The 25,414-nt window shown below is 44.4% G+C and overlaps 1 protein-coding gene across 1 annotated transcript in view; it reads left to right on the forward strand.

Annotated features, from left to right (window-relative positions):
* SLC13A5 (solute carrier family 13 member 5) overlaps nucleotides 1-25,414 on the forward strand; it is a 67,506-nt gene that overhangs the window by 26,674 nt on the left and 15,418 nt on the right. The window contains exons 2-6 of the mRNA XM_069946094.1: nucleotides 7,287-7,415; nucleotides 7,721-7,857; nucleotides 8,681-8,892; nucleotides 21,080-21,251; nucleotides 24,344-24,466. Of these exons, the coding sequence (XP_069802195.1) occupies nucleotides 7,287-7,415; nucleotides 7,721-7,857; nucleotides 8,681-8,892; nucleotides 21,080-21,251; nucleotides 24,344-24,466 (773 nt within the window). The remainder of the gene's footprint in view (nucleotides 1-7,286; nucleotides 7,416-7,720; nucleotides 7,858-8,680; nucleotides 8,893-21,079; nucleotides 21,252-24,343; nucleotides 24,467-25,414) is intronic.

A 25,414-nucleotide genomic window follows, 5' to 3' on the forward strand; every position in this document is an offset into this window, starting at 1 on the left:
GTAATTACGTGTAATAGGCCTGAATGATACATAGGTCTCTTTGTATGTAAGATCAAATTTTTGCAATTTCTGAAATTCTATTTGAAAAAAATGTCAGTGTTAGGTCAAAGGTTATAACAAGTTAGTAGAAACACTGAGTATTCATTATTATTAACCAACTTGTAAATAGCCAATCTAGCAACGTAAGAGAGACAAAGAAAAAGACATGAATGATCTTTTTTCTACTTTAGGATAGATAGATAGATAGATAGATAGATAGATAGATAGATAGATAGATAGATAGATAGATAGATAGGAGATAGATAGATAGATAGTAGAGATGAGAGAACCTGGAGCATGCTTGAGTTGATCCGAACCCGAACGTTCAGCATTTGATTAGCGGGGGCTGCTGAACTTGGATAAAGCCTTAAGGCTATGTGGAAATCATGGATATAGTCATTGGCTGTATCCATGTTTTCCAGACAACCTTAGAGCTTTATCCAAGTTCAGCAGCCCCCGCTAATCAAATGCCGCACGTTCGGGTTCGGATCGACTCAAACCCGGTTCGCTCATCTCTAATAGATAGATAGATAGATAGATAGATAGATAGATAGATAGGATAGATGAGATGGATGGAAGGATGGACAGATAGATAGATGAAGTGGTCATAAACATAAGTAAAAAGGCAGTGAGCTTTTTGTACCTTCTGGAGTTCTGCAACATTTTCAACTATCAGATAAATATGACATAGATGAATAGATGGACAGACGGGTAGATAGATAAATGCTTCATAATGTTTTGTTTTTTACTTCACAATGTCACTTGGAGTATAATATTTAACACAGACATTTTCATGGCAGAAAGATGCATGGTACATTTCTTGGCCAGGAAACTGTCATGGAAATAAAAGTAGGGACAATACAGAGACAAAGCTCATACCTACCATGGATGTCCTGGTGGAAAGCAATGAGCCATCAAGAACTCCTGTGATCTGATCAGTGGGGTCCTATCTACAGTAGCAAAACTTCTATTGCATTAACACTTACTATTAAATATGAATGGCTGGAATACCTCTTTGTAGTTTTCCCCATAAGCTCATTAAAGTGCTAGCTCAGTCGGGGTCTGGGTACTGAGACCCCTATTGATCATTGGGATGAGTGCAGAGAAGGGCTCAGCTTAGTGCTGTTAGACCTTACCATCCTCTCACTGCAGAGGACAGGCTTACCTGAGCAATGGGCGGTGGTCTCAGCACTCAGGCCCTGACTGATCAAACCTTTTGTCACATCTCTATGACATTACAAATCTTTCTTTAAATGACAATAACACTAAGTTCAAATGCATTGTTCTTCTTGCCTACTTGACCTTCATTCTCTGATACCCTCACCACTGGTATTTGTGCACTTAGCTGATGACAGAAGCTTTTTCAGTATAATCCTTTTTAAATAGACGTATTTATTTGATACAAAGGATAATGGTCAAATAGTGTATAATCCAGTAATGCAAAATGCATTATATAATATCTGGAAGTGTATGGGGGGGAGGCTGGTTTAACAGGGGTTGAGGATGCTTAACTTGTATGATTTCATTCACTTTTCTCATTAGAAAATAAAATAAAATGAAACTAAATATCTCCAATCTTAGAAGCCTAATACATTGAATATAAAGAGATCTAAAAGTTAAAGTGACACTGTCCCCCCCCCCCCCCCCCCGTTCTGTGTGAGGAATTCTCTACACAGCGGTAAAGCCTAAATTCTGTGTTTTTTATACCTTACTTTATAATAGATTTCTTGGTTCTTGGTCCAGTAAAAAAAGGCTTTGTATCAGAGGGGTGGGGCCTATGGAGACTATGTGGGTGGAGCTATAGCTATATATATAATGCTATACCTCCCCTCTCTGGACAAAAAAACTGCAAATGTAAGAGAACAATGGTCCACCAAGTTTAGTGATAACTTGTTTTGCCCCTGGGTTCTGCCTTGGCTGCCACCCCAGCCTCCATATGTTAAAAAGTCTTGCTACCCCAGAAGGGTAGCTAGAGGGGCAAATGGATAAGGAACCTGATGGCCACAAACATTGACCTGGATCAGGAGCAACATTTATGAGGACAACCTACCCTGAAAGCTCCTGTTAAGTTAAAGGCTATGGACGCACTGGCAGATTCTTTAATGCATTATTTGTGTTAAGTGATCTGAAACATTTCTGCATTTAGCTAACCTTTTTTTTCTGCGACCTACATGTATTTCTGTCAATACACAATAGTATCTTTGATTACATTCAGTCTCACTTTAAAAAGTACATCCCTGTCAGGTCTCCCATCTCCCTTTCTCCCATCTCCTGAATTCTCATTTAGGGCAGCTTCATATGTGTCTTCAATCCGCTGTGAGTTCCGCAGTGAAATCCGCTGCAAGTATGTAAATGCCGGCTCCCTTAACTCACTGACGCCCAGAGCATACTTTACCTGCTCCGTGGTCCCATTGCATCTGAGGCTCCCGGTTCCCATAGGTCCCACTCAGCCAATCAGTGCACGGCCGTGTTGAAGGGCAAATTCAAACTCACAGTAGCGGGAATAACAGTGGATTTCGCAGCGGAACTTGCAGCGTGAAATCCGCTGCGATTCGCTACATGTGAAGCTACCCTTACGCTTAAATTAAATCAACTAAAACTAAAACAAATTTGAGGTGAGTTGACCACTCAGGAGAAGAGAGAGACGGGATTGAGGCTCAACCAACAGTGAGGTGCACTTCGGGATTGAAAATTCTGGGTTCAGGGACAGAGGCCGAGGTGAGACACCACTATGACCACTGATTGGCTGAATGGGCTTGTAATAAAACGTCCCTGATCTCAGAAGCACCGCACAGCAGCGACCAGAGCTTGGTAACACCAGCAGGCACAAGAGAGAGGAATATAAGTGTCTCTTCTTCATTTTAGTTACAAACTCCCTGAGCTTATATGTAGAAAAAAAGCCTTCCCCACACAATCCCTGTAAGAAAAGAGAAATTAAAACACAGAAAGGTGTCCATAGCCTTTAAATAATTAAGGATTTCTCTTTTTTTATCCTAACAGCCTGGACATCTAAGCCACAATTCCAATTTTTTTTTTTCTATAGTTTTAAATTAAATTTTTATTTCTATACTTGTAATATCTAGAGAAGTGCAGCCTTACACAATGGGGGGGGGGGGGGGGGGGGATTTATCAAGGTAGTATGTCAGTCTTTTAACTTACAAAAGTTGCACATTTTTGCACAAGCCACAGTTTTTGCTAAAAAATGTGTAACTGCTTGCCATTCTGTGACCTCTACACCACCTTTAAGAAAAGTAGAAAAGTAGCAGGCTAAATTGAAGGGTTATGGCCTTCCATGGTTGATTCAGAAATGTACTCCAACTCATAACTAGTGTACATTTCTGCACGGGAGGTGCAAATTTTTTTTATGAGACTTGAGCCTCTTAATAAATCTGGCAAATCTTACGTCAGTGTTAATAAGTTCCCCCTAATGTGCTGGGTAGGGGCACCCGAGATGTTGACTATGTATTATACTTACATCCTAATCTACAATTAGGATGTGTAAGCAGATGGAGCTTCTACCTGAAATGCGACTTTTAGTGTCAACGGTTGTATTCATAGAGTCCGCCGCAGTATACATGCAAAGTGGTTTATAGTATAACTCGTCTCTATAACCAGACACATGGACTTGTTCCATGTACTTAGAGTCCGTTCAAATGGGTGAAAGGTGTCTTAGTTTTATCTGCTTTAACTGTTTGAGAACCAGTTACATATTAATATGTATATCTTGGCATGTACTTTGAACAATATTTTAATAATGGATCTTTGTGGAGGCTCTTTTTAATAATTAAGATGGCTTCTCTATATCTCTTGGTATGGCATCTCTTGGGGACCTCCTTCATCTTTGATATGACTCCTATATGATATTTGTAGATATGTAAACCTTAAATAACTGGACATCATGTCGATGTTACTGGTGCAGAGGTTGATGTGTAGCACACATGGAACGAGATAAAAGTGGTAGGCATTGAGCCCTTGCCAGAAGAGGTGTATGATGTTGATTTCTCTGAATTATTTACTTTCCTTTGATACAGTGAAATTGATGGCCGGGAACTGCACGTGTCTAACAGCAACCAAAGGCGTAACCTAGTAGTTAGAACATATTACGCAATGTTAAATATTCACTATTTATTTGTCATGATTGACACAGGAGAGCGGTCGGTTGCCTTAGATGGCAGGGTAGGGAGCTGGGGAGTTCCCAACAGATGTAGGTCCTTGTGGATTTCATATTCAAATACTGCTTGCATTTTTTGGGGAATAAAGCATATAAACCTCACAAATATACAGTCTTCTTATGACAAAGGAGAGGATCTGGTTTGGCCCCTAATGGAGAAGATTTTTCAGTCATTTAAACGCCTTGAAGGGTTCAAAACAAAAAAATGCAACCCTAGGCTCCAGTTAAAAACATTTAGCCATTTGAATAAACTCTTAAAGGGAACCTGTCATCACTTTTATGCTGCCCGAACCATGAATCATTAGGGTGGTCCCCAATGGTTTCACCTGACCTCACCCCATTTGGGTACAGGAAGAGATCCATCAAATAAAACCAGCGGTGATAAGAAGCCACCGGGGACCACCCTGATGACTCAAAGTTCAGGCAGCATGAAAGTGATGACATGTTGTATTGTATTGTAAGTAAAATCTCTTGTTATGTACAGAGGGTATTTCATCTATATATTATGAGTATCCTGTATATTGCTAATGTATACCTGCTAAATGTATACTGCGTGCTATACATTTTTTCTCACTGCCAAAACCCCCACCAATTTCTACTTAAGGCCAGAAGTATGGTTCCATCCCCAGCTTGGCGCTCACCCAGCCTCCTTGTAGGAGACGGGCTCTACAGACTTATAATGGGGCCCGTCTACTGCAATGAGTAGGATTGGGTAAATATAACATGTGAAAAGTTTTTATAAATGACAGTAAAAGTTTTTTATAAATTACCTTCATTTATAACTAGAAAACAGGAATGAGAAATGCACCGTAAACCGCTCAATAAATTACATATTATAGTCAATGATATGACAATCTCTTAAATATTAGTCATTAGCGGATTGACCTTGGCGCCCTATATATTTTTAACGTATTATTTATCATCCACAATAATATTAGGTAATTGGTCTTACTGTAGTTATAGTTATTTATTTACCGATTTTTAGCTGAGAAACTTATTACTTATTACTCTCGCATGTTTGACAGTAGCTATTTTTGTGCACACAGTCTTTGATTTCCTTGTGCCAAGTTGATGTATTTGGTCTTCTGGTCTTTTTTATGTTCAGCGTTATGCTAATGCAAAGGTCTAATGTAGGCACCATGGGTGGTCAGGAAGACGTTTCCTAAAGGAAGGAACAAACTGAAATGGAAATAAGCCCCCACTGCTTTCTTCACTTCTTGCAGATTTTCAATAAGTCATTGACTATAGTCGTAAATTACTTACAACATAAGGTTTTATTTGGCTTTTGAAATTTTACAAAAGGCTCTTGATTTCTTGTTCTTGCTTCTTTCCCAGATAATCAATAGGGTACTAGGATTCAACAGTATCAACATGGTAAATGGTAAAGCCATAGACAATTATCGGTCAGTGCATCTTTTCGTGTGTTACTGAAATGTCTTGAATTAGATGGGGAAGGCAGATTTGCTGCTCAATAGGAAACACTCAAAACGGCAGGTAGTACAATAACATTACAATAACTTTTGGGTTATGTTCACACTACGTAAGAGACCGGCCTTTCCGTGACTTAAGTAGCATCAGCGCGCGCCCGCATCAGAGCTTCCCCCTGCACACTATGAAGCAAGCGGCCGGAGCCGCTCGCTTCATAGTGTGAACTGACAGGGTTTCCTACGGCCGCAATACATTGAATTGCGGCCGCAGAAAACTGACATGTCAGTTATTTCCGGCCCCGTACAGGATCTTGGCCAGAGCGTATACCATGTGTGTACTCTCCGGCCGGGATCCCATTGAAAGTAAGGCATTGTTCCACCGCGCCAAAAGTACGGTCGTTGTTGCCATCTGCAACAACGGCCATACTTTTACGTAGTGTGAACATAGCCTTGCATACATTATTAACCTAATCTTTGTATGGTACAGTAAAGTGGCACAGTGATTTATATATACTTTTTAAATGTTGTTCAGGGATGTCAAAATTTTGTCTTGCACTCAGTGACTTATAACCAGGGAAAGCAAGTGGCGCCGCAGTCCACTCTCCAACCAGTTGCCTGACTTGACTGAGTACAGAAATGAGGTCTAAGGAGCCGAATCCTATAATCAGTCAGATCAGGAGACCGGCCAGGGAGTGGAGCTCACTGCCACGCATAACCCCCATCTCCACATACACAAACACACACACATGTCAAATTCCTTGATTGCAGCCAGTCTTGTCACTGTCGTATTTTTATTTTTTTTTGCAGAAATAAAAAATACAGGTGATTTTAAGAAACTTTGTAAATGGGTTTATTAGGCAAATATGCTATTATCTGCATTCAAAAAGACTTTCCCCAGGTCCCTTCCCCCCTCTCTCTCATCCACTGCTCATTATCAGGAAATCTCGACTCTTTTAAATCAGTGGAGCCCTGTGTAACCAATAGAGAGGGGAGGGAGGAGGAGGAAGAAGGTAGATTAGTCGCCAGCAGAGAGCAGAGAACAAAGGATTACACAGCGGGACCTGTGTGAAAGCCGGTATTCAGAGGTCAGAGAGGTCAGTGCTGACTTCAAAGGAGATAGCCTGGTGATGTAGCTGTAAATTAACCCTTTGTTGTCCTGTTTTGGTGCCTCATCTCCCTCAACCTCTCTCCATAAGAAAATCATGAAGACAAGGAGGAGAGCTTCAAACTGTTTTTTCATGATAAAAATGCATTTTTTTTGGCTAATAAACCCATTACAAAGTTTCTTAAAATCGCCTGCACTATTGATTTCTGCATAAAAAATATTATTGACAGTGACACTTTAAGACTGAGACACAGAGGCCCAAATTTACTAAAAATGTGGGCAAACTTAAAGTAGACAGTCTTCAAATGTGCCAGATTTACCAGTGTGGTGCAGACCATTGGATAAATCAGAGGACTCTGTACTCTAAGGGGCACATTTATCATTGCTGCTCCCCTAGCGTGTGCCAGAGAGAAAGTGCAGATTCGCACCTTCATCCTGGTGTACATCTGCTGTATCCCCCGCTCGCCCGACGTGGGCGGGGGGGGGGGTGCTCGGTAAGGTGGGATTGCTATATCTTTAAACGTACATATTTTTTCCCTTTCAGGAAGCAAGTTGTGCCTTCTCAATCATCCTCATGGCTGTGTTCTGGTGTACCGAGGTCATACCCCTTGCAGTCACTGCTTTGCTGCCTGTCCTGTTATTCCCAATGTTTGGCATCCTAGAATCAAAGCAGGTAAACAGTTTATGGGTCAAACCAAAAGCCCTCAATTCTTCTTTGTGTTCTGAAAAAAATTCTATAAATATTGTTAGAGGATAAGAGGACTGATTAGGGCTTGAAGAATTAGTGACCAACCTAATCATTAAAGTCTTTCTAATGATTGTTCAAAGCACCCAGTTGAACCTGTCATGTATTTTTTTTTTTTAATAATTAGGCTGCAGGTTTTGTGAAGTCATTCCCATAGATGTCTTTCATTCTCTACTCTTGTGGTTCCTATTTGACCATATCCTAATATGACAGTAACCAATGTTTTTCCCTAGGTCTGTATGCAATACCTGAAGGACACCAACATGTTGTTTGTGGGAGGATTAATAGTAGCAGTGGCTGTGGAGCACTGGAACCTACATAAGAGAATTGCACTGAAGGTCCTTCTCATTGTTGGAGTTAAACCTCCCTTGTAAGAACCTTTCTTCTTCATTATTAACCCTTGCATAGGGGTAAAATAAAAATGATTATTTTAACACAGGTTAAACTTTTTTTGTGCTTTCATGCTCTAGTTCTTCTTTTCTATGTCCTAAAGATTTCTATATGAGGTCATATACATTTCACTTATACAGTAGACTTCAGATCCTAATAGACTTCAGATCCTATAAAAAAAAAAAAATATATATATATATATATATATATATATATATATATATATATATTTATATATATATGTGTGTTTTTTTGTTTTTTTTTTTTAACTTAAGATTTTAAAGACAGAACCTAGCAGAAAGAGGTGAGGAGGCCAGGTAGTGGCTGTGCCTGGTACTGAACTTTAGTCCCATACAAGTAAATAGGAGGGAGGTAAAAAACCAGACATAAACACTACCAATTGTACTTGATAACCAATAAAAGGAACTGAAAGTCCTTTAAAATGGGTCTACAGGTACTAAACAGCATTCATTTAGAAGCCGTTTACACAGATCAATCATGGGGCACGCAGGGCGACACAACCTAAGTCTTTCACCTTCATCGTTGTTGGCCACACATCCGACAAGTGATAATTTTAAGGCCAATGTAAATAAAACAGCCAATAAACAAGTGTTCATAGGCTGATCGTTCACCCTTTCCTATGGGTTAACATATCAAGAATGAACATTCCTTTTTATTTAGCCAATATTTGTCTTGTTTAAAAGGCCTTTAATATTATAATACATTCACTCAACTAAAGCAGGGCAGCTAGTAAAGAGGTTTTTTTTCATAACTAAAAATGTTTTCCTCTGAATTCTTCTTAGATTAATGCTGGGGTTCATGGGAGTCACCGCCTTCCTGTCTATGTGGATTAGCAATACAGCAACCACAGCCATGATGGTTCCTATAGTTCAAGCAGTCTTAAGTCAGATCAGCAACACCAATCAAGACCCTTCCATTATGGAAACAGAAGGACAGACAAATCCAGGAATGCAACTGGATGAAAAGAACGCCATCCCCATGAGTGATGTGTCGGGTAAGAACAGGAATTATTTTAACGTTGCTTGAAAGACCTTAATCTTCTGTTTATACTACTTTTAGGTACTTCTGTATAATTTGCAACAATAGTTTCTGAGGCTGGTCGACACTTTAAATTTAGTAATAGATTTCCTTTAAGCAGACTATAATACTATAATACTTATAAAACTGAATGCCAAGTTATAATAGGGTGGTCTACATCCAGTTTTGGATTAAAAAAAAATCTGCTAAAGTCAGTAGTAGATCCACCAGAAAGAAAATCTCTTGAAATTATTCCATTATGGGCAAATATACTTTCACAAATACAAAAGCAACTCCACTTTGGACAATGTCTTTCTGTAGGTTCTACGTAAAAAATGATCAGTTTTTCATATTCCCTTCCCTATGTGCAACGTAATGCTTCTCCAAGAAAACAAAACTATACAGCAAGTTGTCCTTAATAGCCATGAATGTAGCAAGATAAAATGCAAGAACTAGATATGCAAGACATAAGCTCAGAACTCAACTACCTGTAAAATGGCTAAAAAACTATTAAAACTCAACTACCTGTAAAATGGCTAAAAAACAATTAAAAACACAAACACATATATAATATCTGGTCATTATTTCGGAACTACCTGTGTAACTAGCACACACTATAAAAACAAATAGGCAAAAGCAAAGTTTTATTTCTCTACTCCATCCAAAGTCGCTCTAGACAGGCCTATGGCTGTATCCATGCTTTCCAGGACTCCTTAAAGGGGTTATCCAGTGCTGCAAAAACATGGTCACTTTCTTTCAGAGAAAACACGACTCTTGTCTCCAGTTCAGGTGCGGATTGCAATTAAGCTCGATTCACTTTAATGGAACTGAGCAGCAAAACCCCACCCAAGCTGGAGACAAAAGTGGGGCTGTCTCTGGAAGAAAGTGTCCGTGTTTTTGTAGCGCTGGATAAGCCCTTTAAATGCTGCATCCAACCTCTGCAGCCATGAGAAGTCAAATGCTGAGCATTGGGGTTTGGAGAATGTTGCCGAACCAGAACAGCTCAGCCTCACAGTAATTGTAAAGATTCATATCACTATGAGGCTGGTGTTATATATAGGTATTTTACATCTGTACTGTATCAATTTTACATCCACTTTGTGGTGCAAATCTTTCCATTAAAGTTTTCCTCCATCTACTTACAATCCTGGTTTTGGACAAAGATACTGACCAAAATACTTAAAGAGGAACTTCGACGATTTTTTAAATTAAATTATTGAATTGCCCCCCAAAAGTTATACAAATCACAATATACACTTATTACAGGAAATACACATAAAGGCCTTTTTTCCCTGCACTTACTGCTGCATCAAGGCTTCACTTCCTGGATAAAATGGTGATGTCACTTCCTGGATAACATGGTGATGTCACGACCCGACTCCCAGAGCTGTGCGGGCTGTGGCTGCTGGGGAGGATGATGGCAGGGGGAAACTGAGGGACACAGGGCACTGGAGGGACACTGAGCATCCCTCTGCCATCATCCTCTCCAGCAGCCACAGCCCGCACAACTCTGGGAGTCGGGTCGTGACATCACCATGTTATCCAGGAAGTGACATCACCATGTTATCCAGGAAGTGACATCACCATTTTATCCAGGAAGTGAAGCCTTGATGCAGTAGTAAGTGCAGGAAAAAAAACACTTTATGTGCATTTCCTGTAATAAGTGTATATTGGTTACTTGTATACATACATGGGGGAGCAATACAATATTTTATAACAAAAATTTTCGCTGGATTTTTCCAGCCTCAGGGTAAAAGATGCACATGCAATTTTCTATTATTTTTAAAAACTTTGACTATCCTAGGAACGTGAAGAAAATCATGCACTTGTCACCAAAGGAGACAAATAGAACTGATTTTCATTCAAAGAAATTTCTGGAACATAATCTGCCACGTGTGAATTCACCCTGACTCTCAATTAAATAAACTAAAAAAGTCACAGATTAACCAAAACTAAAACATCTGCTGACCACAGAAATGTTTCATTCTATTTTACTTACACACAAAATACAGATGTTCCCAGGATCTATAACTTAGCAAAGTAGAAATATTTTCTTTAGTGATCAATTGTTGTTTTAATGGGTTAATATTGACTTTTGAAGTTTGCATTATGCTTGTTTCTGGCATATTTAGGGAAAAATTACTTATTTAACTTTCCCAATTAAACATTTACGTTAAGACTATTAAAAGGTAATCCAAGAGGTTTTTTCTTTTATACATTTTGGACTTTCGAACCTTTGAACCAATGCCGAAGAGTAATTTACATGAAAGGTACACGTGTATTCGGGATGCATTTCAGAAGCCGCTTACTATATAAACACTGTACTAGGAAACATTTATCTGATTCAATGGTTTTTATTAAGGTTTTTTGAATAAAGAAAACAGCAGTAAACAAGATGCTGTAACGCAGTTCAGACTTTGAAATTTTTCATAGTCATGAGTCGGTGCATGGACTGTATGCTACAGACAGTAATTTATCACAATGCAGTGTGCTCCGAAACAGTTAAAGCATGGGCTACTGTACTGACAATGACTATGCATAGAAATTTACAAGTTGTTCTACCAAAAATTGGTTAAAAAGAGTAAAGTTAAAGCTTTGGAACGGCCAAGTTAAAGTCCTGACCTTAAAGGGGTTCTCTGCTTACAACTTACCTGTTCCCTATTAACAGGATAGGGGACAAGTAAGAGAATGCAGGGGCCCAACCTACGTACCCCACGGCTCTTTTGCTTTGAAAACAGCTGCAGGGCAGTACATGCACGGGGCTCTATTCCTTCTGTATGGAGCATATGAAAGGAGCCAAGTGCTGTATCTGCTTCTCTGTGGCGGCTCTATAGAGAACGAATACAGCAGTGGGTCACATGCCGACTCCTAGATGGAGCCGGGCCAATCTGGAGATCGCTAGGGGGCACAGAGGTCAGACCACCGCAATCTCATACTTGTTCCCTAATAGAATCTTATAGAAATGTTGTTGAAGGACCTGAAGTGAGCAGTCCATTGCAGGAAACCAGCAAGATAACAGAGTTAAAGCTGTTTTGCACATAGGAATGGGCATAGATACCCATTCCAATATGCAGGGTTAATCGACAATTACTAGAAATGTTTAGATGCCGTTATTGCCGCAGAAAGGGCTCATATCAGATACTGAAAGCAAAGATGCACATACTTTTGCCAGTCACAGATATTTAATGTTGGATTACTTTCAACAGAAATGAATGAACACATCTAATATTTTTGCCTCTTTACTCTGATTTGGTTCTCTTTATCTACTTTTAGGACTGAACAATCTGATGTAGTTCAGGTCAAAGGTCAAATTTGTGCAGAAATGTAGTACATGCTGAAGGCTTTACAAACCTTCATGCACCACTATAGTAAAATCTATATATCTCAGGAAGTCAGGCCACCAGGGGCTGAAGAATAATATAAGTGTCTAGAATTAAAGGGGTTATCCAACGTTAGAAAAAAAGCCTCTTTCTTCAGCATCTCTCTCTTTATTGAAGTGAATGGAGCTCAAAGTGTCACTGTCATTAAAAATCCTTTGTTCTCTGCTTTCTGCTGCCGACTAATACCCCCCCCCCTCTCCATAGCAAAGACAGGATCCGACTGATGTAAAACAGTCGAGATTTTCTGATTCTGGGCAGTGGATGACAGAAAGGAGAGGAGAGAGAGGAGGGGGGGGGGGGGACCTGGGAAAAGGCTTTTTAAATGCAGATAATAGCATATTTGCCTAACAAACCCAATTGCGAAGTTTCTTAAAATCACCTGGACTATTGATTTCTGCAAAAAAATTTTTAACATGACTCTTTAAAAGTGACTCTTTAACTGCAAATTGCTACTAAACTGGAGAACAGAGTTGTGTTTTCTATGGAAGAAGGTGGCCATATCTTTCTAACACTGAATAACCCTTTTAACTCCTTCCCGCACAAGGACGTAACTGTACTTCCTCGCGCGAGTGGGGGAGTTCAAAGCGGGCCGGTGACCCCGCTCTGAACTGCCGCGGTCCCAAGTGCGGCATGTAGCCCGAGACTGCGGCAGTTAGCGGGCGTGGTCCGATCGCCATGCCCGCTAATTAAGTCTTCAGATGCAGCTGTCAAAGTTGACAGCTGCATCTGAAGACTTATTGCAGCCCATACCTGGTGGTCTAGTGGGGAGATCACCCCCCCGTGACGCTTTCACGGAGGTTCGATCCCTGCTTTTGGTGCCGGCAGGGGTCTGCACTGTAATGGCGCTGATCCCGGCTCGGCATTCTATTGCTTTTGGCTGCAGCAGCCAAAAGCAATACAACACTGATCTCATCGATCTATGCTGTATAACTATACAGCATAGATCTCAATGAGAGATCAGTGTGCATATACTAGAAGTCCCCCAGGGGGGCTTCTAGTATATGTGTAAAAAAAAAAAAAAGGTGTATTATTAATATAAATGAAAATAAATAAATAAACATGTTTGTTAACGCCGCATGCGTAATCGCCCAAAATATTAATTTATCATATTCCTGATCTCTCAAGCTAAACGGCGTAAGCGCAAAAAAATCCCAAAGTGCAAAATTGCGCATTTTTGGTAGCATCAAATCCAGAAAAATTGTAATAAAAGCAATCAAAAAGTTGCATATGCGCAATCAAGGTACCAATAGAAAGAACACATCATGGTGCAAAAAATGACACCTCACACAGCCCCATAGACCAAAGGATAAAAGCGCTATAAGCCTGGGAATGGAGCGATTTTTTTTTCTCATTCAAATATTTATTAAAGATTTTTCATAATAAAAAGTACAAACAGTAGAGTAGAAAAGCACGGTCAGAACACAAAATTCCAAGATAAGAATAACAGGCACATCGGATACTTGGTGAGTATGCATCTGGAAAAGTGAAAACATATTAAGGCGCAGGCATCTGCAACGGCATGTGTTAGTGACAAGTGCAATAAGCCGTTAGGCAACCAGTAGACAGATTATGTGCTTATCAGTAATCAATCAGAAACCAGTATGCGGCTAAATAAAGAAAAGGGAGAACTCAATAAACCAAACTCAGACAGACAAGAGAGGGAGACATGGGGGAAGACAGGGAGGGGGGAGGAAGGGAAAACCAATGAAAGTGCTAAGAGAATAGTTACTCACGTGCAATCCATACCCGGGTGGTGAATGATGAGCGGGAGTAAAGAGCCCGGACGCCCCGGAACCACGCCACCCACGGGTGGAGCTCACTAGGAGGGGGGGTGGGGGGGGAGAGGGGAAGGAATGGGAGCGGGCCACTGATCATGGCTGTGTTAGGCTGACTGTTCTGTATCGGGGTGAGGCTACGAAGTCCATCCAGGCATACCAGGTGGATGTGTAAGTTGAGATCGCCTTCGGTGTGAGCGAGAGGAGGTCCTCCATATGTTGAGTATGGGTGATCTCCTTAAACCATTCTTCCAGAGACGGGACGTCTGCTGAACGCCAGTGTCTGGGAATTACGGTCTTTGCTGCCTGTAGCAAGTGGCGAGCGAGGGAGCGTTTGTATTTCTGTTGAGCCATGGGAAACATAAACAGCAAAACGGACTCCGGGGTGTTGGGGATGACAACACCCGTGATCTCGGAAATAAGGGATAAAACCGCCCTCCAAAATGTTTGAAGGTTGGGGCACCCCCACCATATATGTACCATGGTCCCCTGTGCACCGCTGCATCTCCAACACACGTCCGGAACCGAGGGAAACCAGCTATGCAAGAGCACAGGGACCCTATACCATCTGGACAAAATTTTATAGCATGTCTCCTGCGCTTTCGTAGCAATAGACGTCTTGTGTGTGAGGAAGAAGCAGCGGGACCATTGTTCCACGGTAAATTGCTTTCCAATCTCTCTTTCCCATTTCCCACAGAAAGGGGGGAGCTCCTCAGATCTGGCAGAGAGTAGCATCCCATATATAGTGGAGATGGCGTGTGTCGGAGGGGAGGAGGCCTGACATAGGCGTTCAAAGTCCGTCAGGGGACGGGAGAGATGTTTGCCCCTAGCGACAGTAGAGTGGAAGTGGGCGAGTTGCATGTAAGCGAACGGTGCTCTTGCGACTGGGGTATCAGCGGGAAGGATGGCAGATAGGGGTTTAAGAGCGCCCTTGTCTAATACCTGGGCAAATCTCAAAGGATTACGCTTGGAGAATCCCAGGAAGAGAGCAGAGGAGGCTCCAGGGGGAAACTCCGGGTGATCTGTTATCGGCAGTAAAGGGCCCAGGGGGTCAATTAGGGGAGGAGTGGACCTACTCGTCCGGAGGGATGCAAGCGTGTGCCGGGTGGCGAAGGACATAGTGTCGGTATCAGAGAGTGTAGGGGACCACGTCCATGGGAGCGCGGCTAAAGATTTAGAGGCAAGCGCTTGGGCCAGGCGGACCCACAATTTTGAGCTTTCATTGTGAATCATGTCTAGAATTCTGGCATGGACACACGCCAAATAATATAAACGGCAGTCCGGGAGGCCCGCCCCCCCTCCAAGTTTGGGTCTTGCAAGAGTCAGCCTACTGAGACGAGGGTGCCGGGAGGCCCAGACAAAAGCCCCAAAACATCTTTGAATTTGGTGGAAAAATGAGGAAGGGATAGATATCGGGATGGTTTGCAGTAGGTACAAGAGCCGGGGCAGCAGATTCATTTTGATTATGCTGACTCTGCCAAACCAGGAGAATTCGGGGCGATCCCAGTGTTCCAGGTCTTTGCGAAACTGAGAGAGAAGAGGGCTGAAGTTGGCTGAGAAAAGGGAAGAGAGGTCAGGGGGGAGTTTAATACCCAGGTATGTGATTCCCGCTGGAGGCCAAAGGAAAGGGAAGGACGTTTGCAGAGATAAAACTAGTGGAGGGGCTAAAGAGACATTGAGGGCTTCTGATTTGGCTAGGTTTAATTTGAAGTTGGACCATGCGCCAAAGTCCGACCATCGGGTCATCAAAGAGGGTAGGGAGATGAGGGGGTCGGTGACGTAGACCAGGAGGTCATCAGCGAAAGCCGAACATTTATACTCTGTACTACCCACAGTAATACCATGGATGTTCGGGTCCGCTCGGATGGAGGCCAACAGGTATTCCATCACCAGGGCGTAGAGAAGGGGGGACAGGGGGCAGCCTTGGCGGGTGCCATTGTGTATAGTGAATGGGTCTGAGAGCAGTCCATTGACTTTTAGTTGGGCCGTCGGGGCATGGTAGAGGGCCATTATTTTAGAGGAAAACACTGTGCCCAAGCCAACATCACGGAGGGTTTGTGCCAGGGAGGACCAGGAAATTCTATCGAAGGCCTTTTCGGCATCTAAGGATAAAACCATTAGAGGGATCTTTTGTGAGCGAGCGTAATGCGCGATGTCTATGGTCTTGATGGTATTATCCCTGGCTTCCCTCCCCGGCACAAACCCGACCTGGTCCGAGTGAATTAAGGTTGGTAATAGGGTGTTGAGGCGATTGGCCAGGATTTTAGAGTAGATCTTTAGATCGACGTTTAGGAGGGAAATAGGACGGTAGCTGCTGCATAGTTGGGGGTCTTTGCCAGGCTTGGGGATAACTACAATGTGGGCCAATGTGGAGTGCATGGGAAAGGGAGTGTCAGGAGATATAGAGTTAAATGCAGGTAGAAGAAGCGGGGCTAGGTGGGACTGGAAGTCTTTGTAAAATGCGGCCGTAAAGCCGTCTGGGCCTGGGCTCTTGGCACCCGGTAAGTCCTGGATAACCGCGGCCAGTTCAATTTCGGAGAATGGCTCCTCTAGCGAGGCAATGGTTTCCGCCGTGAGGGTAGGAAACGGTGAGCGAGGGGGAGCAGAGGAAGATGGCGGTGGGAGGTGATATAATTGCGAATAGTACGAGCGAAATTGATCTACTATGTCACGAGTGGTGCGAGCAATGGAGTTAGTTCCAGTTTTAATGGAGGGTATGTGGGAATGGGCCATACGCGCTCTCAGTGACCTGGCTAACATCCGGCCACTCTTGTTGCCATATTCATAGAAGCGACTTCTGCACACCTGAAGTGCCCTCCCCCATGAGGCCTCGAGCAAGCGCTTGACTTCAAGCCTAGCTGCCTGCAGTTCCCTGAGAATTGGCACAGAGAGTGCCCGTTTATGAGCCAGCTCAAGCCGAGAAACTGTCTGGAGCGCTCGGGAAAGTTTGAGCGCTTTGTCCTTTTTCAGCTGCGCCCCCTTTTTTATGAGCACTCCACGGAGGACACATTTAAGCGCCTCCCACTTAATGTAAGGGGCAGTGTGGTCCTCGGCGTGGTCTTGGAGGAAATCCGATATAGACTTCTTAAGGTCTGAAACGCAAGCTACATCAGTGAGAAGCGATTCGTTTAGCCTCCAAGACCAGGCCGATCTGGTTAGGTTGGGTAGTTGCAGGGAGCAAAGAACCGGGGCGTGGTCCGACCAGAGGATGTTACCTATTGTAGAGGAGGTCAACCAGGACAGGGCACTGTGTTGGACCAGGACATAGTCCAGGCGACTGTATGTGTCATGCGGGGCTGAGTAGAAACTGTAGTCGCGATCCGTGGGGTGCAAAGTCCGCCATGCATCGCACAGCTGGAGTTGCTGAAACGCTCTTTTGACCCTCTTGATAGAGGAGTAGGAGAGTCCGGACCGGCCTGTGGAGTTGTCCAAGGTGGGGTCCAGGGTCATGTTCAGATCCCCGCATAACACAACAGTCCCCCGGATCAGGGGCAGTGCCAGATCGACCAGCTCCACCAAAAAGCTTGTCTGGCCCTGGTTAGGGGCATATGCATTAATGAGAGTAAACTCGTGCCCTGCTATGGAAAATGAAACTATTATATATCGTGCGTCCGGGTCAACGGTAGCCTGTATGACCGAGCAAGCAAGGGATCGATGTATAGCGATGGCCACGCCTTTGGACCGCGACTCGGGGTTATTGGCGAAGTGCCATTGTGTGTAGTGCTTGTGTTTGATGTTCGGGGCATGGCCAGATTTAAAATGGGTTTCTTGGAAGCACGCTATATGTACTTTTTTTTTGTGCAAATGATGCAGTATTTGGGCGCGTTTCTCAGGGGTATTTAATCCCTTAGCATTAAAGGAGGCTATATGTAGTTCTGCCATCACTTACAGATCGGGGGGGGGGGGCTGCTCCGAGGCGCCCGGGACGGTCGGTGTGTGCTCCCACCACGGTCGTATGGATTGCTCTGGAGAAATAAAAGAAATAAGTCGTTTAGAGAGAGCTACAAAATGACACAAAAGGAGAGGGTAGGAGGGGAGGGAAAAGAGGGATAACAGAGGTAAAATGAGACACGGTATGAGCAGTAGGAAAGCAACTGCTGCGTCAACTAGAGAAAACTAAACAACAGAGACAATACGTCTGGGTCAGGCCCAGGGCTGTCTCCTTCCTATTTGGGGGAAAAGAGGTAGGTAGGCAGGTGAGTACAAAGAATAGATTGAGGACCGGTCCTAGGTCCTTTGAGGGAAAGCTAATGTGGGCACAGAAGGCAGGCGAAATTGACCAATACAGATTAAGTAAAGCAGTTAGTCATGGGAGAGTTAGATGAAGAAACATTAGGGGGAAAACAGCGAGGAAGGCGTACAGAGGCACATGAATAGAGATAGGGGGTTACCCCCTGACTAAAAATCAAGTAAACCAGTTAGGTGAACAAAACAGGTAAATGCAAAGTGGGGGCTCAGGTGTGAGAGGCGGCGAGGTGAGCTCCTTCTTGTTCCACCACACGGTCGGGCGACCTGGCGGGTCTGCGCCTAGAGATTCTCGGGGGGAGGCCTCCTGGAGGGTCTTTGTGGGGGCCCGACAGTTGTCGTAGCGGTGGTCGCTTCAGAGGGGTCGAGGAGAGTGTTGGCCATTCCGGCAAAATCACATCAGGCAGGTCCAGTTCCTGTAGAAAGTCAGGTAGGTCATCTGGGGAACGTAGAGTGATTGATCTGTTTCCCCTGCGGACTGATAAGGCAAATGGGAAACCCCATCGGTAGGGGATGTTCCTGTCCTGGAGTGTAGATAGGAGCGGTTTCAGGGCAGCTCTCTGCGCCAACGTGTGGCGGGATAGGTCAGAGAACAAGAAAATTTGGCTGTCCTTGTAAAATAGCTTACGTCTTCTCCTGGCATTTTGCATTATCTCTTCTTTGGTGGAGAAAAAATGGACCCGGCATATGACGTCTCGCGGGCGTTGGTCATCGGAGTTAACGGGTCTCAGTGCTCTGTGTGCCCGGTCAAGCTCAATGTGATTGTCTGGGGGGCGGTCCAAGAGATCATTGAAAATTAGTGTCAAAACACCAAACAAGTCCCCTGGGAGGATTGTCTCCGGGAGGCCTCTGATGCGGAGATTATTCCTCCGATTCCTATTCTCGATATCGTCGAGATGCTGCTGCAGGGTAAAGAGCTGATCCGAATGTTGTCGGACTTGGGCTTGCAACACCTGGACACTGGAGGAGGTAGAGTCGGCAGAGGCCTCCAGGGAGGTCACCTTAGTAGAAAGAGAAGATAAATCCTTCCGGAATTGAGCAAACTCCTGTCTGCACTCCGCTACTATCTGCTTAGTTAGGGTGGTAAAGTCCTCTTTCGTGGGTAGGGACGAGACTAGGGAGCGCAGGTCTGCCATGGTCACATATTTGTCGGCACAGGTCGCCTGCTGTGGTGTTGTCAAGTGCTGAGCAGCTTGCGGTATGGGGAGGGAATGGGTGCCAGAGAGCGTCAGAGGAGAGGTGCAAGGTCGCAAGATTGCCGGCGTAGCGTCCAGACTATTAGGAAGCATGTCTGGAAGTGGAGAGCTGTTGGCAACGTCCTGGGGATATTGAGGGCACAGTGGCAAGGCAGGGGGCAGAATAGTCCCATTGAGAACTGTAGTCATGTGCGGCGGGGAGGTGGTCCACGAGGAACCGGTGGACCAGGAGGGCGAAACGGCACCGCTCATCTGCTGCACAGGCTGGTATATGGCAGCAGGCGGAGGAGCAGACCAGTAAGCACATGGTGGGGAACGGTGGGGGCTGGGGGATGCCCCATTGCAGGCAGGAGAAATGGACACAGTCTGCGGTGCCATCATTGTCCCTGAAGCGGTACCCCCATCCCCTGCAGGGAGATCCATTAGAGAGAGGGTGGACTGGGGGGCCGCTGTTGCAACAGGGGAGCTCCTTTTAGTGTGCTGGGAGTCCACAGTGATCAGGGTGGCTGGTAAAATGGCGGTCTCCAGAGGTGGGGGAGTGAGTCCAGGATGGAGGGTCAGGGTGTGCAGCGATGTGGCGGCTGCAGGCTGCACCAGGCTGACCGGCAGGAGAGGGGGGTTTGTGGGGCCCTCTGATGTTGGTAGGGGCATGGGGGATCCCACCTGTAGCGAGTGCCGCCGGGCAGTGTCGCAGGCGTCCTCGGCGCGGCGGCCATCTTGGGAGCCATGAGGAGAGACTGTCTCGTCGGCGCCATCTTGCCGGGTGGCGGGCTGGAAGGACGGAGCTTGCGGGGGGGGAGAGCGGGTCCCCCACACATCCCCGGAGAGCGTCGCCGGCATCGGAGAGTCAGGCAGCAGTCCCGGAGGTGAGCGGAGCTCCGGAGGGAGGGCAGCCAGGGATGTAGCAGCTGCTGCAGTGACTGTGGCGGCGGGTGCCGGCATCTCCAGAGAGGCGGTCGGGGGTCTGGAGCGGGTGAAATACGCCTCAATATCCGCCTGAGGTGAGGAGGGTTGAGTGGGGGGCTTCCCCTTTGTCTTTCTGGCCGTTTTCCCCATATGTGAAGCCTGCAATCGGTGCTGTGGGCTAACGTCGGACCGGAGCTCAGAGAAGCAGCGTCCTCACACCACCATAGCTAGCCACGCCCCCCCGGGAATGGAGCGATTTTAAGGAACATGTATTTGTTAACAATGGTTTGAATTTTATATAAGCCATCTCAAAATATAAAAGTTATACATGTTACATATCGTTGTAATCGTACCGACTTGAGGAACATATATAACATGTCAGTTTTTTCATAGGCCACATGGCATAAAAACAAAGCCCCCCCCCAAAGAAAAAGATTTGCGGTTTTTTTTTTTTTTTCAATTTCACCGCGCATATAATAAGTGACCCAAAAATAAGGGCTCATGTGGGTCTGTAGGTGTAAAAATGCAACTGCTATGAACTTTTAAACACAAGGAGGAAAAAACGAAAATTAGTCTGGTCCAGAAGGGGTTAAGTAACTTTTATCCTGTGATATGTCCTTCACCATTTTGAATAGTTTGGAATTATGCCTCTCTTTCTACAGCCATAGCCAATGGACACATGCAAGATATTTCTTTAGATGATAAAGAAAAAAAGGAGAATAAGGCAATTAACAAAGGTATGATGCTGTGTGTGTGCTATGCGGCCAGCATTGGAGGGACTGCCACACTAACTGGAACTGGGCCAAACCTTGTGCTGAAAGGACAGCTGACCTCGTAAGTACATAAATTTGCTGAGAAACGTAATACAAAAAATGTATATATATATATATATATATATATATATATATATATATATATATATATACCTATCCTGGACCTCAGACCAGGGTTGAATGTCTACCTCCACCCGCTATACACCTGTTGAATACTATACACAGACAGCATCCCCCTATACATTGTCCACATCTAAGATACCACTGTTACACATTCTCTGCAAACTGTATAAGCGATGATAGCAACTTTTATCCAGTGACTCAAAGAAGACTTTTTCATCCTACTCAAGCCACATCTCTGCCAGAAAAAAACTTTTAGATTCCTTACTTCAGCACATATAATAAGTAGGTTCCCCCTGTGCCCCCATAAAGTAGTTAGACCCCCCCTTATGTCTCAATGTAGAGGTTATGCCTCTCTGCGGGCAGGCCCCCCCCAGTAGGCAGTATCCCCCATCCAGTATCCCCAGCATCGCCCTACAGGTATTCCCTCCAGAGTTAGCACCCCAGTAGGAAGTATCCCCTATGTAGACATCCCTCTTTAGGTAGGTACCCTAGTAAGTGATACCCACTAGTAGGTAGCATTCCTCATTTAAGTAGTACCCCCTTCCCCCCAGTAGGTAGTAAGCCACTGTAGGTAGTCCCACCACTAAGTGATACCCACTGGTAGGTAGCATTCCTCATGTAAGTAGTACCCCCTTCCCCCCAGTAGGTAGTATCCTTCCTGTTGGTCTCCTCCCCTAAGGTAATATCCCCTATGAAGAAAGCCCCCTTCTGTAGTATTAAAAAAAAAAAAAAAAAAAAACACCCAACCTCACCTAGCTGTGGGGCAGTCCCCTGGTGTGTCTTCTTCCTCTCCACCTGGTGCTCAGTGAAGAGATCGGCCTCACGTGACTGTGGGCATTAAGCTGCCTGCAGAGTCACAGGGATTGGCAGGGCAAAGAGCCAATAGTTGTTTACTAAATCACCCCCAATCAGATCACCACTCATTAGGAGCGCTAATAGTTAAAGGGCTACGTGCAGCATCTAAAGTCACTTATCTAGCAGTTTTGTCACTCCAGGAACTTCGTGCAAAGTAGCTCTCCTTCTGAAAGAAATGAGCCAGCTCTCTAGTGCCATCTCTTGGAGTCACTGCTTGACTGTTAATGAAGGTGCTTTAAAACATGATTATGGATTATCAGCCAAGCCAGAATCTCAGAGCTTGTGTTAAACAGAGGGTGCTGGATTACTATAGCCTGGAAGGAAGTGGCTGAACATATCAACAGGAACTTACCTCCCCGGCTCCAGTGCTGGGGTCCGCTGTCTCCTGCTCCCGGCCGCTTCCTGTTCTTAGCGGGGACCCGGGATGTGACATGTCAGGTCTGTTCAGCCAGTCAGTGTCCGAGATGGACCCCGCTGACTGGCTGAGTGGCCCTGACACGTCACGTGCCGAGTCCCCACTCAGACCAGGAAGTGGCGGGGCGGCCATGAACCAAAAGGGAGGACAGCAGACGCCAGCGCTGGAGTCGGGGAGCTAAGTGTCTGTTGTTATGTTCAGCTACCCCCTCCCCGACCGTTTAAAAAAAAATGTCAGACCCCAGACTTCTCCTTTAACACCCTTTTTATGGGTTAATTTTTGTGGAGACTCAGCAAAATATTACTGGATTTAAAATGAGTTAATCAGTTTTAAATGGGTTGTCTAGAATAAAGTGATAATTGCCAAATCTGCTGGGGCTGCGGGGGATATGACAGTGATGTATACTTACCTGTCCTACTTGCCATAGCTGGCAGGTCCCTGGCTGAGCGCTCTCAGCCAATGTCAGAGTTTCAGTAACATGCGGTGATGTGCTGCTCCCACCCAAAATGGCCGCACACTATAGAATTCAAGCTGAGCTGCCACTTTCAGTGGGAGCGGCACATCAGCGGATGTTGCTGAAACACAGACATTGGCAGAGAGCAGGGTGCCTGGTACCTGGCAGCTGAGACAAAACAGGAGAGGTAGGAATACATCACTGTTACGTCGTCTGCCGCTCTGGCAGGATCCTTCTCCTTCTATGATCACTAATTATCAATTTATCAATATACCCAGAGTATATTGTCAAAAGGTCTTGAGGTATTGTTGAGAGCTATGCTGTATAGTTATAATGTACTTCTTAAGTAGAAGCCTCATATATACATATCTGCCTATCACATATACCAATTACATGCAAGAGATTGTGATATGCCTGTAAGTAGATAGAAGTTGATAATTGCTGTTTCCCCATTCAGGTGAGGGATGCATTATGGTCCTATTACACAAAGCGATTATCGGTCATATTTGGCCTATAATGGCTTTGTATAATAAAAGGCAAGGATCGGCCCACAAGCACGATGTCGGCTGATCGCTGTCTTTCAACATGTTGAAAGACAAACAACTATATCGCAACAATCTGCAACCGTCGCTCTGAGCAATAGGAGCGGTGGCAACAGACTGCCCCTATCTCCTATTATCTAACGGTCATCTGGGGGGCTCCCCCCCCACAGCTCCCCGCGGACAGGTCATTGCTGGCTTGCTTCTGCTGATTGGCCGGTGTAATAGGACCTTTAGTTGCTAGTTGCGTAAAGGAGTCATTGGTTTACACATTCATCTCACTAAATAAATAAATAAACATATATACTGTATATGTGTGTATGTATATATATATATATATATATATATATATATATATACTGTATATGGGAATTTTTTTTTTATATATTTTATTTTTTTTAACCAACATACACAGTTGCTTGTTTTTATCTAATAAGCTGGGGCTGGTGTCTCTATATTTATTCTGTAAAGGCATCTTCCATTTTTCCAAGGAAAATGATCTCAGTGTAGTTGTTGGACAAGAATGCTTCTTTTAAACTTTTGATGCACCCAAGTAAGAAGAACAGATGGGATTTATTGCATTATTCAAGCTTATACTAGTTTTGTGTTGGACTGAAAAGCATGTTTCCCTTATCTTTATGTTGCCAAGTACTATGTTAACAATGATGTGCAGTCATGGGGTAAGGCTTATTGCACTCATCTGTGTGTGTGCCTCCACAATGGAAGGCCCAATATTTTTACCATTTTTATTTTTTCATTTCCTGTAGGATTTTTCCAAACAATGGAGATGTAATAAATTTTGCGTCTTGGTTTGGATTTGCCTTTCCCAACATGATCGTGATGCTTTGTATGGCTTGGCTCTGGCTCCAGTTTTCATTCATGGGACTAAAGTATGTTATATATGTTAAAGTTATGTTTATTGTGTAGAATTTACAGAGCACCTATCATAAAAAAAAAACTTCTGACAAGTCACAGTGACATAAACAATGGAGGACTCCTGCATCCATAGTAAACTTAAAGGGAACCTGTCACCCCCCGTGTCGAGGCAGAGCCCAGCCAATTCCCCGATGCAGACACATATACTTACTGCATCCACAAAGTCCCGAAACCTATCCTGCTGCAGAGTTATCCCGCGCTCATCAGAGATGGGTCCGACGTCCATAGAGAATGACTGGAGCCATCATTCTCTATTGGCATCGGACTCATCTCTGGGGAGCGCACACGGCTTTGGACGGGAATATCCCTGCGGCAGGATGGGCTCCGGGACTTTGTGGATGCAGTATATGTGTCTGCATCGGGGGGTTGGCCGGGCTCTGCCCCGACACGGGGGGTGACAGGTTCTCTTTAAGGGGGTTATCCAGTGCTACAAAAACATGGTCGCTTTTTTCCAGAGACACCACTCTTGTCTCCAGTTCAAGTGTGGTTTGCAATTAAGCTCCATTTATTTCAATCTCAATGAGTTACAAAAGCACACCCAAACTGGAGACAAGAGATGTGCTGTCTCTAGAAGAAAGCAGCCATGTTTTTGAAGCGCTGGACAACCACTTAAATGAAATGCATTTTCTGATCTGGATCATATGAATTAAACTTTATTAAGTTTACTATGGATGAAACTAATGAAACCCCCACCGATCAAGAAAATGAGCAGGAAGCAGCACGCTGCACTTCCCAAGCAACACATACACGTAATGGATCTGCCTCGACAAACATCGTTGGGAACCGGGGAGTTAAATATGCTACCATGCATCTCTCCTGGGTGATTTGTCTGATCATTGGGGGTCTCAGCACAACCAATCAAAACTTTACACCATTACACCAAGCCCCTGTGACATGTCAAA

This window comes from Dendropsophus ebraccatus, chromosome 11, assembly GCF_027789765.1.
Source record: "Dendropsophus ebraccatus isolate aDenEbr1 chromosome 11, aDenEbr1.pat, whole genome shotgun sequence".
Classification (NCBI taxonomy): domain Eukaryota; kingdom Metazoa; phylum Chordata; class Amphibia; order Anura; family Hylidae; genus Dendropsophus; species Dendropsophus ebraccatus.